This window comes from Benincasa hispida, chromosome 2 (assembly GCF_027475165.1).
Source record: "Benincasa hispida cultivar pf3 chromosome 2, pf3_genome.v1.1, whole genome shotgun sequence".
NCBI lineage: Eukaryota > Viridiplantae > Streptophyta > Magnoliopsida > Cucurbitales > Cucurbitaceae > Benincasa > Benincasa hispida.
In genome coordinates, this window is record NC_143479.1 from 58844627 (window position 1) to 58862817 (window position 18191).

Below are 18191 nucleotides of genomic sequence, written 5' to 3' on the forward strand. Positions count from 1 at the left end.
TCACTAAAAATTTGAAAAGTCCAGAGTCTTTCCCAGCAAAATATTCCCGGTAGAAGTTTTATACATATCTTCTAGTATCATTTTTATTTGATTATATCCTATGAACCCATCTAACAATTCATACTTCGTTTTAGGACTAAAATTAGACATTTGAAATTATATAGACCAAAATTAATAAACTTTAATATACAGGAACTAAAACGATATTTTAACCTTTTTCTTTCTTTTTTTAATTTAACAACATGTGAAGTTAAAGAGATTCAAATTTCTAGCCTCTTGATCGAGGTTAGACTATAACTCAATCTGACATTTATTTGATTGTATTTAAACATTACAAATGATCCAACAATTACATAAAGTAATAGACCTCCAAGAATGATTTTAAATGTGGATCAAAATTTTGAACCTAAGAATATCATTTATTTCTATCTACATTAACAATCTTCATCATTGTGTTTAGCATAAATTCCACCCTTGGTTGCAAGGCAGCCTCAACAGAAAGTTTCCTGATGATATCACTATCAGGCCACAGTTCTCTTGACCAAAGAAATCCCTTCAGGATTCCCACCAATTTCTTCAAAAACTATCAATAAGTTGCCGTTTGGGCTTAACCAATCACGAGGAATGTGATACCTGAGATTTTGAAACGTTATCAATGGTGATAACCAGACAAAAACTTATAAGGTCATGTTTGGAAATGATTTTAAAATGGTCAAAATCACTCTAAAACTCATTTAGAATCAATTTTGACGATGTGAAAATTGTAGATAAAAGTCTAAAAGTAAACCTTAAATTGATTTTAAATGATTGAAAACATGTTTTAGAGTGATTTTGTACCTAACAAAAGTGATTTTAACAATTTAAAAAATTATTCCCACACGTACTAAATCAGTGTGCAACAATAACTAACCATTTTTGAGACGGTCCACCACAGTTCCACAAACATTTTTTCTCAGTAAAGAATCCAGTATAACTGCATTTGTTACAGTTACCACTTGCAATGTATGCAGGAAAATAGCGCCCAATGCTCCGACCGTTAACCCATATTTGACCTTTACTCATGCTGCTCGTATCTAAAGCTAACGGTTCATTGCCAGCCGGAGTATTGAAAGTGGTCTGCAGATTCGATACGTCAAGGAAGTGTTTGTTATGTTATAATCTGAAAAGTTTTATCACCATAGAAAAAGAAGTAGAAATTTATGTTAATTTGAACTTCTCTCACCTTGTACCATGTAAGGGGTTGTTTTTGAACCAACCATGAGCCTTTTGTCCATTGCACAGAATTACTTCCTTTAACAGAATGAAGATTCAAGATTTCTCCTTCCAAGCCAACCTGCACAGAAACATTAAGGATTACTACTACTGTTTTTCCAGCACATAGAACAAATCGTACGTAAAAGCTGAAGGTACATCGATTTGATAATGTACCTTGTAAGACCATTTATATTTTGACATGTCTCGAGTGCCCTCGTTTAGACCCTTCAATGTGACAGGGCCTAAAACGCCAGCATTCCGAGTATCATAATGCAGGCCAACATTCTAACATCAAACAAATAGGAAGGTAAGTTGATTTTATAATCAATAATAAGAAATATAGAAACAAAAAAACTAACCGGAAGACCGACAGTAACACTCAGCATGGAAAGCTTGTTAACTCCTTGCTTTAGATTAACGTATTTACTGAAAGTTATTCTGGGATCCTCCAAACTCCCATATACAGTTCCTACATTCAGAAAATAATAACGCTACGCTCTTAGAATCATTTAGCTAATGCTTGGAAGATCTTTAAGCTAAAAATGCGTGTGTTTAAAACGTACCAGATAGTTGGTCATTTATGAAAACATGCAAAACATGGCCTGCTGAATTGACAGTGAGAAGTGGCCATTGTCCGCTCTTTAGAAAGCCTTCATTCGAATCGATCCTTATACTGAGAAAGGTAAACATGAGACAGTAAGATATTATTGATTTTGTTTTCAACATTTTATGCTCAAAAGATGATGAAGCTGCATTAAGTATGGAGTTCTTACTCTGTCATGTACCACAAATAATCTGTTGTATCCCAGGTGACACTTACTTGCTCCACTAACCCATCCTTAGTTGTCGTATCATTCGCATAACCAGAGGCAGTTTCTTCTTTGTACGAAAGCCACCAAAACGAACTAATTGGCGTCATTTTTGCCTGATAACTTCTAACCCCAATCTGCAAAGATCCCTTGCATTAAACTTCATACTTCCAACATAGAAAAGATATCCAAATAATGCCACTTTGGCTTTTCAAGAGTTTCAAAAGTTCCAAAAGCCTATATTTTATCATTTTGATTCTTTAAACAGCTTTTTCAGAGGCAATGCTTAATTCTCAACAACCGTATAAGCATAAGAAGGTTTGGAATAAATGATTTTGGATCTTGTCTTACTCTTGCAGTGTTGAAAGTTACAGTTTTGCAGTCAGGAAGGATGCTGATGGACCAAGGTGGTAGATCGTATGGGTGATTCCAAAAGTTTACCCTTACAAAAGCTGATGTATCATAATTTGCTAGAAACGCAGCACATGCCCCTGAACTTGACTTGAAGACACGAGCCTTCAATAGTCATAGGAAAAAATCAAATTAGACAGTCTTTGAAAGAAAAATGCAATTGTTCATAGATATTCTTTCATCAGCTACCTCTTGATTTTTTCCAAGCCATGTACTTGTAGGATCTACCGATACTAAAGCAGGTTCGCTTTGCTTGATGGCTTTGTGCAAATCTCTCAGATGTCCCCATTTCGGTTCCCTTAATAGGCCTGTCAAATCCAATAAAGATTATCAGAGCAATAGAACATCTAATAACCTAATTTTGGGAGCTACTATTTCAGTATTTCTCAAGCATACCATATTCATCGATTGGAGCATCAAAGTCATAGCTAGTGGCGATGAAAATACCGGATGTTCGGCCAAAGTTAGTTCCTCCATGGTACTGGCATGTGAGAGAATTTTGACAGAGTTAAGGATGTGATATAATTTCCATTGATCAGCCAACCTTTACTGAATACTCAATAGCTCATTACCATATAATAATTGACGAGAGAACCACCATTCTGTATGAATCTTGCAACTGAAAAGGCCACGTCCTCAGGTGGCCTGTAAGGAGTTGGACCACCAAATGCAGTGTACCTTGAATATTACAGAAATGAGAAGAATGTCAATTCTAAAGGACCTATGACATGTAAGTGATCTAATCCCTCAAAAGTCAATTTCTTTTTTGTACAGAGGATAAGTCACTTACCAACCGCTCCAGTTTTCTGTCCATAATTTGGGTTTATAAATCTGGTTTGGTTTGAAATTTTCGCAGTAAAACCCATTGCAGGTGTCAATCTGAAGTAGAATCACCATGAAGATAAAAGTTTTAAGAGAGGAGAATGTAGAAGATGACAAAGAAAGGCTCTACAAGATTCAAGAATCTACTGGTTTAGTTCATTAAAAAAATATATATACTTAAAAGGAAGACAATCAAAGCTGTATGCTCAAGAATCTATAGGATTTTAACTGATCTAGAAACAAAGACAAAACTTCAGAGAAATCCCAGAAAGAACAGAAATAGGGGGAAAAAAGGAAGAGTATTTCATTTTTCACTTTCAAAGGGCTTAAGTCATTGAGAATACAGAAAATGACAAACTCACATAGTGATCAAAATAAGCAAGAGGCTGATATAAAAAAGACAAGCATGGGTCCAAGAGTATAAAGGGAAAATCCACCAGTTGAGGCAAGGAAAAAGAAAACAAGATCAAGTACAGTTAACATTGAAATCCCACAAAGAAATGAGGTTCACATTTCAGATTAAATGAAAAAAATAACTCATGAACTCATAAGGGAACAGTACCAAAGTTTTTTTTTAAACTCTCTTTCATCCCATCCACAGTTTGAACAAGCCAGACAACCCTAATACATGTTCCCCAGTGCAGAGGCATCCTCAAAAGGAAAATAAATTCACAACAGAAAGGGATTAGAATGGTTTACCACAGGGTCAGGGGCATCCTCTTGCTTGCACATCACCCATGGGACTCCAGTATTAAGACCTACTGCCATTTGAGCAGCCCATTTGGTGTAAGCTTTACCTGGGGCACCTATTTCCCATTCCACTGGTCCATATTCATTCTCAATCTGCCACCCAAAACATTGAGACAAACAATGTAAAAAAAAATTTATCACTGTTAATTGTTTTTACTGAATGGTCAATTTGCAGGAAACCCAGTTTTGAATCAGAGCAAAGAATCTTGTTCATATGTTTGGAAGTTACCTGAGACAAAATAATGGGTCCTCCCTGGGTGTGATATAACTTCTCCCACTTCATCATATCGACAATCTTATATACAAATTTTTGCATAGCCGCCTTCATTAAAGAAAATTAGATCCATTATTAAAATTATTTGCTTCGAGAGAGAAATTGGGGGGTGGGGGGGTTGTGGGGAGCATTTTCTAACCTTGAAAGGTTCATTGTCTGTCCTAAAGGCGATGCCAGGAACAAACTTTAGCCAAACAGGAAATCCACTGAATTATTGAAGTTAAAAATAGGGGTGACATCAGAACAGAGAGCCACAGAAAAACAGTTCATATATAGATTCTGGTAATATCCTTTTATTTTACCCATAGTTCCATTCTGCACAGGCATATGGACCAATCCGGAGATGAACATATAAGCCTGCTTGCTGAACCAGCTTTATAAATCTCACCAAATCGTATCTTTCCTCGAAGTAATACTGTATATTTGCAAAATAAAATATAAAAAAAAATACTAAAACAATAAATCCCAGAAAGCAAAAACAAAAAGTTTTCCCATCATACCTTGCCAGGAGAAGGTTCATGGCCATTCCAGAATACATATGTCTCTATAATATCCAACCCTCCATCTTTGGCCTTCTGTATGAGGTCAGGCCACATCTACAACCACCACAAGAACCCCAGCAAAAGTCTTAGAAAGAAAGAAATAGAAAGCACCTGCGATTCATCTTGGATGTATTCAAACCTGGGGTGTGCTTCTTGGGTAATGAATAGAGCCAGAAATCAAAATTCTTCTCTGGCCATTGATGATGATGGCTTTGTGGTCATAAGTCACAGAGCCTATTGTAGAACAAACCCACATAAGCAAACTAAAAAACAATAGCACAATCTTTGACATTCTGAAAATTTTGCAAGCCAGCCTCTCTGCTCCTCAACAGCAACTTGTTTTGTATCTCGCTCTCATGCAGAGATAAAATACGTTTTCAGTAAAAGAAAACAAAGGCGAGAGCATGGATTTCTTCTTCTTCTTCTTCTTTTTCTTTCTAGTCCTCTCTCTCTCTTGTTTTATAAAAAAATTGGCAGATAGAGAATGGGAGAAGCAAATGCAAGAACATTGATGGAATGGAGAGTTCTGCAAGAGCAAGGTGCTTTATAAGCATTTGATGTATGAGAAACAGAGGAAAGGACTATGTCACTGTCTTCTTTTAGAAAACTCCTCTGCCTCTGTCCTATTTTCAAGCCAAACCTTCTGGCATTTTTTTAGGATTAGTTCTATTGGATCTAAAGTTTCAATTAATTAAACAAGTCTTGAATTTTATTCATCATCATTCCATTTTTACTTCACATGAATACATATAAGAGTTGCTTTTTATAAGAATACAGGTAAGAGTTCTAATTTTTAATTTTAATTTTAATTTTTTTTTATCATACATGCATGTGAGTGCCCGTGTGCGACAATGTAGGTTTGTGAACACACTCATGGCTCCTTGAAATAATACAATATGCATATTTAACGAATATCCACCTGGACTTGCGATTTTAGTATGATTTAACATAATCAAATTTTAATTCACAGTTTAAAAAGATTTGTTATAAATATAAAGTCAAATTGTGTTCTGTAATATATTTGAAAGATAATGATAATTTTGGTTCAGTCTAGCATCTCTTCTTCTTTGCTTTCTTTTTTCAACTTCTTTTTGTTAGATGTTAATGGTACAAGCTTGTTTTAGGTTTTACTGAACTATTTTAAATTTTTTATTAATTTTGATAATACTTTAGGATGAATAGATGATAAGGATGTCAAGGAGATAACTTTAGTATTGCTATATTTATCTTAGAATATTTCTTATAACAATTTTGTAACTATTTTTTTAAAAAATAAGAATCTTGAAAGTGCATTTCACAAAAAGGATAACAACAACCTAAGGTTGGGCAGAGGTTGCCCCCTCCCAAAGGAAGTACTTACATAGGCTTTGCCAATCATATAAATTCTACAATAATATAGGTAGGGTAGTTAAGCTTGCAAATTATAAAATTTTGTAACTAATTTTAAAAAATTAAGCTTATTTACCGATAACTTTTCTCATGTTATAACTTCTAATCTACCTTTCTGCCTAATTTTTTCCCCTAAAATTTTAAAATTTTCAAAATTATTCATAAAAATGAAAAAAGAAAAAAAAAAAGGAAAAGTTACACCAAATATGACTGTCAATAGTCAAGTTAAATTTGTCACGATAAATTCTCTTCTTTAGGTAGTTTTATGATTGTTGTGTTTTGTAACGCCACTTGGTGTAAATGCTCCCCTTTTTAAAAAATTGTAGTCTCTCTACCATAGAAGATCATTGAGGTCTTTTTTGTAATCTACCACCCTATCATTTTATACATTTCATTCACCAATGAAATCTCAACAACTTCCTCCTCAAAAGAAATAGACAAGTGAAATTTTAGAAACCAAAAACTAATCACAAAATCATTATTTAACAAAAAAACAGATGATTTGGAAATTTTGAAAAACACACAAATATTTCTGAATGTGAACTTCAAGAAATAAAGGTAATATAAGGGATTTTTTTTTTTACTTAAGTAATAAAATTACTTGATCGGGGAGAAAACAATTCTGCGAAAACAACATGTACTTGACAATACTAAATCAAGAAGCCCTATATTAAGGTACTTCAGTATCCAACACTATCGTGTCAATTTTGCCCATTAATTAATTAGTTACTGCATCAAATTTATTTTAACATTCATCGTACAGAAGTCAATTCGCAAACAAGGACATTTCAATGAGAAAATATGCATATGATATAACAAATAAGAGAAATCTACAGAAAGATCCATACCAAGAAGACAAAGGCATACTGGTCCTCCAGTAAGTTCCTTGGCCAGACTCCGGATTTTTCTAGAAGATGTAGCTTCATAGCTGCAAATGATATTCAATGTTGGTTAGAGTGACCATGTATAGGTTCAATGAGAAGATGAAAGTTGGATTTCATCTATTTAAATGACACTAACATGACATCTGGCTCTGCCATAACAGAAAACAATGGAATGTCATTGTGTTAGATTATTGCATTAAAAATTGATATAATCAAACTTCAAACCAAATTTATCAATAATTATTGTAAATTAAGAGCAAATAGACTTCATTTTCAAAAACCAAAAACAAAAAATAAAATGGTTACCAAAGGAGCCCTCAATCATTTATCAGAGTTCTTAGCATTGTGTCTAACAGCTCCAAGTTTCTGGTGGAGCGTTTATCTACAATTATGCCTTTGTTAGACCCCCTATTATTAACGCATATAAAATAAGGGGTAGAAAAGGAATTATACCAAGGATAGTGAATGAAAATGGGAATAATCATAAAAGGGGCTTAACCGAATGGAGAGAGGAAAAGAATAATGGGAATGGTGGAAATAACCGTATGGAGAAAGAGGAAGGAAGGGACCACTGAAGCTCTATAAAACCAGAGGAAAAAGGAAGGCAAGGGTATCATCATTTTCAGAAGCTCCAAGGCTGTGGGAGCTTTGAGAGGAGAGATTGTCATCCCTCTCGAATAGGCTGGGTACCTGTTTCTTTTCCTTTTATTTCTTTTGCTGTATATCTCCTAGGTTTACTATGAGGAGATTCTTTAGTATCTCATCTGTTTGTCCACTGTTATTTTTTCTATTTCAATAATACGATAATCAGAGCTCTTACTCTATTCTTGTTCTATCCTTGTTGGGTTTGCTGAATGTAGGAATCAGATACCTAACAAATTGGTATCAGAGCCCACAAAAAAATCCTAAGGCGAATAAAGAAAATGGCACAAAAGCAAATGGAGGACAAAATGGAGGCGAACGAGAAGGAAATCGCAGGCATGAAGGATATGGTGTTAGGCCTCTACAAAAGCATAGAAAAACTCACCGAGGAAGTGAGGGAGAACAACTCGATCCGGAAGGGCGGTGAGTCAGGTATTTTGGACGACTCAAGTTGAAGGGGAAACTGAACGAAGTTGATTCAAACCAAAGACAGGGAGCTGGAGGATCTGACAAAAGCAAATACAAACGATTGGAAAAGCCAATCTTCATCGGAGATAACCCCGAGTCCTAGGTATATCAAGTGGAACACTATTTTGAGATTCACGAGCTGAGTAATACTGAGAAGGTAAAGGTTGCAGTAGTCAATTCTGCTCTAGACGAGGTCGACTAGTTCAGATGGAGCCACAATCGCCGTCCGATACTGACTTGGGATGAGCTTAAGAAAAGGATGTGCGAGCGCTTTCGTCCAATGGCAACAGGAAGTCTAGGAGCAAGGCTTCTCCAAATCAGACAAGAAGGTAGTTACGAAGACTACTTGAAGAAATTCTTGATCAATTCGGCTCCATTACTAGAGATGACGGAGAGCGTGCTGATGGATGCGTTTCTCAATGGGCTTGAGCCGTACCTAAAGGCTGAAGTCATCAATAGACACCCAGTGGGCCTGGACAAATGTATGAAGGAGGCCTAAGTAGTCAATGATCGAAATTTGGCACTAAAACTGGCTCTAAACGAATTGGGGATTAATGGGCCTACTAAGGGCGAAGCCCAAAACCAAGGTGGGAATAAGTCGAGTAACTACACAACCAAAACAAATCCTAAGGGATCAGAGGGTGGATCGACGAGACAAATAATGATTCCAGTTAAGGGAAACTACATGAAAAAGGAGCCACCAGTCAAACGACTGACAGACAGTGAATACCGAGAACGGTTGGAGAAGGGACTATGTTTTCGATGTAATGACAAGTATTCGCAGGGACACAGTTGCAAGATCAAGGAGAGCCGCGAATTGAAGCTGTTCATTGCGAACGAAGAGGAAGAAGACGAGGGAAATGAAGCAACCGAAGCAAGAATTGAAGAGATAGTAGAACTAGCATCGATGGAGATCATGGAGGACATGTAAGTTTCCTTACATTTGATAATGGGGTTCTTCAAGAGAGGGACGGTGAAATTGAAAGGCACGATACAAAGGAAAGAGGTTATTATATTGATTGATTGTGGTGCTCCCCATAATTTTGTTAACCTGAGACCGATCGATGAACTGAAGCTTCCAATTACAGGCATTGCAAAATACAAAGTGGTAATCGGGAATGGGGAGGCTGTGAAAGGAGGGGGATTTGAAAGATAGTGACCATCGAACTACAAGAATTGGTAATCATTGCTGATTTCCTTCCCATTGAGTTAGGGAAGATGGATGTGGTCTTAAGAATGGAGTGGTTGTTTACCACAAGATTTATAGGAGTTCACTGGCCATCTCTGACCATGTGTTTCAAGGAAGGAGACATAATAGTGATGCTGCAAGGGGACCCATCTCTCACGATAGCAGAGATTTCCTTAAAAACATTGACTAAGGAATGGGAAAAAGAAGATCAAGGGTTCCTTATTGAGTTCCAAAATTGGGAAACAGAAGAAGGGGGAGAATATAGGGAGAAAACGGTCAAACAACAAGGAGAAGCATTAATGGTCATGATTCAAGCACTACTTCAGGAAAACGAGGATATTTTTTAACTGACCACTGACTTACCCCCGAGACATGCCATTGATCATCAGATTATCACCCGAGAAGGGGAAGCCCCTGTTAATGTCCGACCATACAAATATGGACATCACCAAAAAGAAGAGATTGAAAGGCTCGTGGAAGAAATGTTGCAAGCTGGAATCATCAGACCAAGCCATAGCTCCTACTCAAGTCCCGTTTTGTTGGTTAAAAAAAAAAAAATGGGGGATGGAGGTTCTATGTGGATTATCGAAAGTTGAATCAAATCACGATAGCAGATAAGTTTCCAATTCCGAGTTACTCGACGAGTTCCACGGTTCTGCAATTTACTCCAAATTGGATTTAAGGTCAAGGTAACACCAGATTTGAATGAGTGATAAGGATGTGGAAAAAACGGCGTTCAGGACTCATGAGGGCCATTACGAGTTCTTGGTAATGCCTTTCGGGCTAATAAACGCTCCAGCTATCTTCCAGTCATTAATGAATCACATCTTCCAGCCATTCTTACGAAGGTTTGTGTTAGTTTTCTTTGACGATATTTTGATATATAGCCCTGATATCACAACTCACGAAACACATTTGGCTGTAATTTTTAGTGTCTTGCGAGACCACAAACTATTTGTCAATCAAAAGAAGTGTTCCTTCTGTCAATCTTGAATCCAATACTTAGGGCATTGGGTATCCCAAAAAGGCATGGAGGCAGACGATGAAAAAGTGCAAGCATGGTCAATTGGCCTCAACCAAAGAACGTGACAGAGTTAAGAGGATTTCTGAGCTCACACGTTACTATAGACGGTTCGTGTAGAATTATGAGTAGATAGCAGCCCCCTTAACTCAACTCCTCCATAAGGATGGGTTCCAGAGCAGGCTATTTAAGCTTTTGAGGAATTAAAGATAGCCATGAGAACGATTCCAAAACTTACTTTACCTGATTTTACTCTTCCATTTGTGATCGAGAAAGATGCATCCAGTTATGGAGTGGTGGCAGTGTTAAGCCAGGACGACGGACCAATAGCCTACTTCACCCAAAAATTATTCCCACGAGCTCAAGAGAAGTCAATCTGGCTGTGGTGCTAGCCATGCAGAAATGGTGCCATTACCTACTAGGGAATAAGTTTACCATCATTTCAGATAAAAAAAGCACTCAAATTCTTATCGGAACAACGGGAGGTACAACCCCAGTTTCAAAGATGGTTAACCAAATTGATGGGATACGACTTCAAAATATTATACCAACCTGGCTTACAAAACAAAGCTACAGACGTCCTATCAAAGCTACCAATAGAAGCTGAGATGTTTGTGTTAACCTCCCCTGCATTGGTAGAAGCTGACTTGGTGTTAAAAGAGATAGAGGGGGATGAAGAACTACAAAAGATTATTGCTATATTGAAGGAAGATCCGGATGGGAAGCCTAAGTATCAATTGGAGCATGGTAAGCTACTTTATAAAGGGAGGTGGGTGATCTTCAAAAATTCAGCTTTGATTCCTTCACTCCTCCATACTTTCCATAACTCAGTGTTAGGAGGCCATTTGGGTTTCCTCGGGACTTATAAACGAATGTCAGGAGAGCTGTTTTGGTAGGACATGAAGTCGGATGTTAAAAAATACGTAGAGCAATGCGAGATATGCCAACGAAACAAAACAGAGGCTTTGAACCCAGCTGGTCTGCTATAACCATTACCTATTCTAGAACAAATTTGGGAGGCGCTGACCATGGACTTCATTGAAGGATTACCTAAATCTGAAGGGTACAATTCCATTCTTGTGGTGGTGGATCGATTGAGCAAGTATGCACACTTCATCAGGTTAAAACACCTTTTTTCTGCAAAGCAAGTAGCATAATTATTTGTCCAGGAGGTGATAAGACATCACGGAGTACCAAAATCCATAATAACTGATAGAGACAAGATCTTCCTCAGCCATTTTTGGAAAGAGTTTTTCTCCATGATGGGAACCGTTTTGAAAAGGAGTACCTCCTTCCACCCTCAGATAGATGGCCAGACGAAACGAGTTAACAGGTGTCTTGAGACGTACTTAAGGTGCTTTTGCAATGAGCAACCTTCGAAATGGAGCAAGTGGATTCCTTGGGTAGAGTTATGGTACAACACCACCTTCCACACCTCGATAAATACGACTCCCTATCGGGCAATTTTGGAAGGAAGCCACCTCCTCCGCTATCTTATGGTGAAAAGAGGACTACAAATGATATGGTAGAACAACAATTAATGGCTAGAGATGCCGCTTTACATGCCTTGAAGGAAGACTTGAATATAGCTCAAAACCGAGTGAAGAAACAAGTTGACCGTTACAGAAGAGAATTACAATTTGAAGTAGGAGAAGAAGTGTTCTTAAAGCTACAACCATATGGACAAAAGTCCTTGGCAAAGAAAAGATGCGAGAAGCTGGCTCCCAAGTACTACGGACCTTACAAAATTTTAGAAAAAATAGGGCTGGTGGCTTACAAATTAGATCTACCCCTAGAGGCCAATATACATAATGTCTTTCACGTTTCTCAGCTGAAAAAGAAGCTCGGACAGAACATCCAAACGCAACAACATCCCCCGACCTTAACAGAGGAGTTTGAATTGCAAGTAGTACCTGAAACTATTATTGAAGTTCGTTGGAACAGAGACTTGGCTACAAAGGAATGGTTGATAAAATGGAAGAAGCTGCCGGAAAGTGAAGCCACGTGGGAGCATGCGCACTTGATTTCAGAGCAATTTCCTAATCTTCACCTTGAGGACAAGGTGCAATTCGAGACTGACGCTATTATTAACACATAAAAGAAGGGGTAGAAAGGTCAAGGTTCTTCGATCAAGACCTATCAACAGGATTCCCAATGCGTGAAAATAGAACACCTTTCAGGAGTATCAATACCGTTACATGAATCGTAAATGCATGAATAGCTAAAGAGTGCTGTCAAAGTTTAGTTAAGAATACATTTCTTTTATTAAGCTAGCCGAAGATCTCTTTCCCCTCAAATCTTCTGATCCTCTCAATATCAATCCTAAACTTGTTTTGAATCAAAAAACATGTGTGGTCAGACATTGTTGCAGTCCATGTCCTCCACACCTCAGCCCCAACCAATGTCATTTCATGAAGATGGACACTGGCTTGGGGGCGGGCGCTTATAATCGATTGAAGTACAAGTGCTTCGATCAGCATGCATGACTAGGTGCTTTTTGTTTCACAATAAAAGACCTGGACGATTATCCCTACCCTCCGTAGCTTACGAGTTTACGTCCATCCCTGGTCGGGTACAGCGGATATGCTACTAATAAGTAAGAACCCATCTGTGACAACATAAGTAATATATATGGTAAGACCTCCTCTTTCTCTTCCAATAAAAATCTTTCAATATATCGAAGTGCTGCTATTTTCTTTCCTATAAAGCTTGGGCCCACACACAAACTAGTAAGTAGCCTTTTTGTTTCTATAGCTTCAAAGCCAAAGAGGAAGTTTCTTCTGATTGGAAGGTTTTCGTTGTAGCAGTAAAGAAGAAGGAAATTTCTGCTGCTAAAGAGTTGTTTCAATACCAAAGGAATAGGCCGCTTTCCTAATCAAAAGATAGGAGAGCACCCCTTCTCCCGACTTAACCGAATGGAGAGAGGAAAAGAATAATGGAAATGGTGGAAATAACCGTATGGAGATAGAGGAAGGAATGGACCACTAAAGCTCTACAAAATCAAAGGAAAAAGGAAGGCAAGGGCATCATCATTTTCAGAAGATCCAAGGCTGTGGGAGCTTTGGGAGGAGAGATTGTCGGCCCTCTTGAATAGGCTGGGTACCTGTTTCTTTTCTTTTATTTCTTTTGATGTATATCTCTTTGGTTTACTGTGAGGAGATTCTTTACTATCTCATCTATTTGTTCACTATTATTTTCTCTATTTCAATAATACGATAATCAGAGCTTTTGCTCTGTTCTTGTTCTATCCTTGTTGGGTTTGTTGAGTGTAGGAATCAGATACCTAACAACCTTCCTCCCAAATTTGCCAATTTCTCTTACTATACCCATTTGTGCAGGCAAGAAAAGAGAAGATCAGTGAGAGAATGAAAATTTTGCAGGACTTGGTTCCAGGTTGTAACAAGGTACTGTTTATCTGTTACTTTGTGTGCAAGTAGCCATTGGGGGAATTTTAAAAAACAACCTTGAACTGTGAGAGTAGGTACAATTTAGAGTTTGATTTCTAATTTGATCAATTTTAAAGCCAAACAAATTACTGCAATGCAATTCCTGCCATTAAACACCTGGAAACTTATTGGAGGAGCTTGGGTGAGAAGTTGACTTCTCTCTCTCCTAAATGCTAAATTTAACTGATCTAAGGCCACGTTTACTTTCTAGTAAACTTAACCAATCAATTATAATATGAAAGTGGGCCCATAACCCACAGGTCCCAGGATCGATGATTTGTTTGATCAGTTTCAAGGTACAACGGTGTTTTCCAAGATCGATTTACGTTCGAGATATCACCAGTTGAGGATTAAAGAGAGTGATATTCCCAAGACTGCATTTTGGGCATTACGAGTTTATTGTATAGTCGTTCAGATTGACAAATGCTCCTGCTGTATTCATGGATCTGATGAATAAAGTGTTCAAGGAGTTTTTGGACACTTTTGTTATAGTCTTTATAGATGCTATCTTGGTTTATTCCAAGACGGAAGCAGAGCACGAGGACCATCTACGTAAAGTCTTGGATACCCTAAGGTCGAACAAGCTATATGCTAAATTTTCCAAATGTGAGTTTTGGTCGAAGCAGGTGACTTTTCTAGGCCACGTGGTGTCTAGAGATGAAGTTTCAATGGACCCGCAAAGATTGAAGCGATTACTAGCTGGTCTCGGCCTGCTACAGTTAGTGAGATGTGCATTTTTCTGGGGTTAGCTGGTTATTACCGGCGGCTTGTTAAAGATGTCTCTCGAATAGCTACACCTTTGACCCAGTTGACGAAAAAATGAACCCCTTTGTTTGGAGTAAAGCTTGTGAAGAGAGTTTTCAGGACCTTAAGCAGCGACTTGTTACTGCCCCTATTCTTACAGTGCCAGATGGATCAGGTAGCTTTGTGATTTACAGCGATGCCTCGAAGAAAGGGCTAGGGTGTGTGCTTATGCAACAGGGTAAAGGTTGTCTTAACCTCAGAACCAGTTGTGAGAGAATACCCTGATGTGTTTTCGGAGGAACTTCCAGGTTCACCTCCACCCAGGGAGATTGATTTTGCGATCGAGTTGGAGCCAGACACTATTCCCATATCCAAAGCTCCATATAGAATGGCTCCGGCCGAACTGAAAGAACTTAAGGTCTAGTTGCAAGAACTGCTTGATTAGGGGTTCATATGACTCAGTGTATCCCCCTGGGTGCACTAGTATTGTTCGTAAAGAAAAATGATGGATCGTTACGCCTATGCATAGACTACAGGGAGTTGAATAAAGTAATCATCAAGAATCCTAGTCTGAATCCTGGACCTGGGGCATTACAGATGGTATCAGAGCGGAACCTCTCCCAATAAGATGTCGTCCGACCCGAGTTTAGGAGAGGTACATGAATGAACCGATATTACATCCAAACGAGAGGGATCCTGAGGATATGAAAGTATGGTTAAGAAAGGCTAAAAAGAATTGAAAGTTACTACCTATACTAACAAGGTGTACCTTCTTTTTCGATGGTTCAAACATAAGAACTCCAAAGTTAAGCACTTAACTTTGGGCAATCCTATGTTGGGTGACCTCCTGGGATACTTCCTAGGATGCATGTGAGTGAGGACAAAGCATGCGGAAAAGACCAATGTTGGTTTGTGGGGAGAATTTTCACTTCTAAAAAACATTCAAGACAAGGGAGGATGACCTAGCCAGGTCGTAGGGAATGTCGGGGCCGAATTCGGATTCCAAATCCTGGGCCTAAGGCGTTACAATTTTTCATGATACTAATTATCATCTAAACATAGACAATAAATAGAAACTTCAAATCCTCATGCTACCTTTTTAATCTACTACTAGAAAGAACATTATTGACCATATTACTTATCAGTTTCCTTCAGTAAAAGAAGAAATGACTATTTACTCATTGTTCCGATCAGGTTCCACATCAAGCATCAGAGATTCAGAAATGTAGGGTAACTCAAACCCTTTAGATGGCAGGAGGTCCACCAAATACAAGGTGAAAGCTGATGCATAACATAGTCAAATGATCTCATCTACAACGAAAGCAGATTGAAAAAATTCAAGCACCACCATCATCAATTATTCCAACCATTATGCATTTTGCCAAGCATTCCAAGACCAATAGGATGATAAAAAGTGAATGAGATGGGACTGGGTAAAAAAAATATTTTGAAGACTCGGCTAAAGATCAAAAAGCAAAAACTTCAGCAACTAAAGATCTAAAAAAATACTTTGAATTCTATGTAAACGTCTAAATAAAAAATCATTCCAACAAGATGGTTAATAAACTCAAATTAACCACGCATTTACATTTGAAGCCAAAGGGAAGAAAAACCGAGCAATACTTGAATTCCAAAAGGGAGATGCTTCACACAATACTTTGGGAGAAAATGTGGAAGCTGATTCAGATCAGAGAAAGGTTTGACAAGGCTAAGTGATGATTAAGTTGAACGAAACAATCCAGAGCATCAACCAAGAAATTCTACGATGCTCATCACCCACAGAGGAAAAAGTGACGTCTTAAAATACTGATTCTATCCATCTCTAAATTCTCTTTCTGGAGGAATTCCATCATTAAAGGAAATGAGGATAAATTGTCTTCATTTTTCTTTTCAAATAAAATTCTGAAAATATTGCAAGAAAAGAAATTCAAGACAGAGGGCAACTTCACTACTTCTCAACCTAGTAACAAGTGAAAAAAAAATCCTCAACATCAAACAAAGGTCTGGTCCTTGTGGAATCTAATCTACCTTCCTAGAGCTGGGAATTAACCTCCTTGCTCACTATTAAAGGTTGAAGGTTCCTATAAATGGAGGACTTCTATTGAACGAGAGTACAGTGGACTCTTCTTTATTGATGGTCAAGTTGACCCTCGTTTGCTGGAAGGTATGAACATGGATTTGAGTTATGGAAATTAGTTCCACCCTGAGTTTTATTAAAAGCATGGAGCCTCCTAAAAAACTGCTTCACTTTTCAACGCATTCGAAATTCAATTTCTCATGGCTTTCCATTATTAGCATGAATGGTGGCACAGTGGAGAGATTATTCAATTCTTCCTCTTAATAGCCACTAGATGTAAATTCGATAATCTACATGCCCTAATAGCCACATTGTGGCAATCTGTGCTAGAGACAACCTCCAATATATCTCCACAATGGTATGAGATTGTCCACTTTGGACATAATCCTTGTGGCTTTGTTTTTTGTTTCACCCAAAAAGTCTCATGTCACTAGATATAGTTGTTCTCACTTATATAATTATTCCCTTATTTAGTCAATGTAGGACTTTGGTCACACTCTAACAGTCTTAGAACTCAAGGACACAGTTGTAAACCTATAGAATAGATCCTGTTCAAGTAAAGCCGTCTCACTCTAACAGTCTCTTCAAACAATTTCTCAACGTGGTATCATAAAATGTGTGAAAAATGGAAATGAGGATGATATTTGATCAAATCGATAAGTTTGCATATTATCTCCTCCCGGACCAAACAATTGATCTATCTTCTAATGGTTTCATAGTAATCAAAAAGAATTAAGCAAGCAACAAACGGCAGAAAGTAAACCGTGAAATCTACTGGAATAGAATGAGGAGGAAAGCAAATCCATCATTTCACATTGAAAAACTAGCATAACCCAGATTTCATTACGCTACAAGACACAGTTCCGATTGAACTTACATGACAAAGGAAGCGGCAACGATGAGGCCATGGAGGCGACCATTGAGACCCCAGTTGGGTACCACGATTTGAGGAGGGGACTGGTAACAGGTTTGGGCGCCTGCAGAAGCCATAATCAACGAAGTTACAAAATGCGAAATGGAAAAAACATCGAAATCAACAGAAAAGTGTTGGTAAAGCAATTCAATCAACTTCAGTTTCAACTCACCATCAAATGCAGTGAGGACAACGAGATTGGTTCCAAAGAGATGCTTTTCCCTGGAATTGAAGAGCGAAATCGAGCTAGAGAGAAAAGATTTGGGACTGTGAAGCTGAGCTGAATGAAATGGACCAATTTTGACTAAGTTGTAGTTTTTTACTTTTGAACTACTCTAGTTTTAAACTTAAAAAATTACAAACCAAGTCGATATATTTTGAAAAATAATTTATAATCGTATAAATTTTAAACTCCGAATTTTATCAAGTTTTATCCTCCATTACATTGTGTTTGTATAAACATCACGTGTAAAACTTATAATTTTATCCATTAAATTCTTAAATTTTTACAAGTAAATTAATTTAGACATTTAAATAAGATTTTCTTTAAAATTTG

General features: G+C 37.6%; 1 protein-coding gene across 3 annotated transcripts; it reads right to left on the reverse strand.

Annotated features, from left to right (window-relative positions):
• Positions 1–286: 286 nt before the first annotated feature.
• Positions 287–17935, reverse strand: LOC120071643 (beta-galactosidase-like). Of its 3 annotated transcripts, none has more exons than XM_039024007.2 (21): positions 17808–17935; positions 17600–17699; positions 7100–7179; positions 5002–5096; positions 4821–4916; positions 4623–4735; positions 4460–4526; positions 4276–4368; positions 3996–4139; positions 3265–3353; positions 3047–3152; positions 2871–2955; positions 2664–2782; positions 2415–2579; positions 2028–2200; positions 1818–1927; positions 1614–1723; positions 1429–1539; positions 1223–1333; positions 911–1116; positions 287–633 (listed from the first exon to the last, which is right to left on the reverse strand). In XM_039024007.2, exons 5-21 carry the CDS (start codon positions 4914–4916, stop codon positions 522–524), a joined length of 2010 nt encoding a protein of 669 aa, XP_038879935.2. In that variant the 5' UTR covers positions 5002–5096; positions 7100–7179; positions 17600–17699; positions 17808–17935; the 3' UTR covers positions 287–521. The 3 variants fall into 3 exon arrangements, with proteins under 3 accessions (XP_038879935.2, XP_038879934.2, XP_090166912.1); XM_039024006.2 differs by having other exon boundaries at positions 5002–5388; positions 17808–17931; XM_090310786.1 differs by lacking the exons at positions 7100–7179; positions 17600–17699; positions 17808–17935 and having other exon boundaries at positions 5002–6439.
• Between the last annotated feature and the right edge of the window lie 256 nt (positions 17936–18191).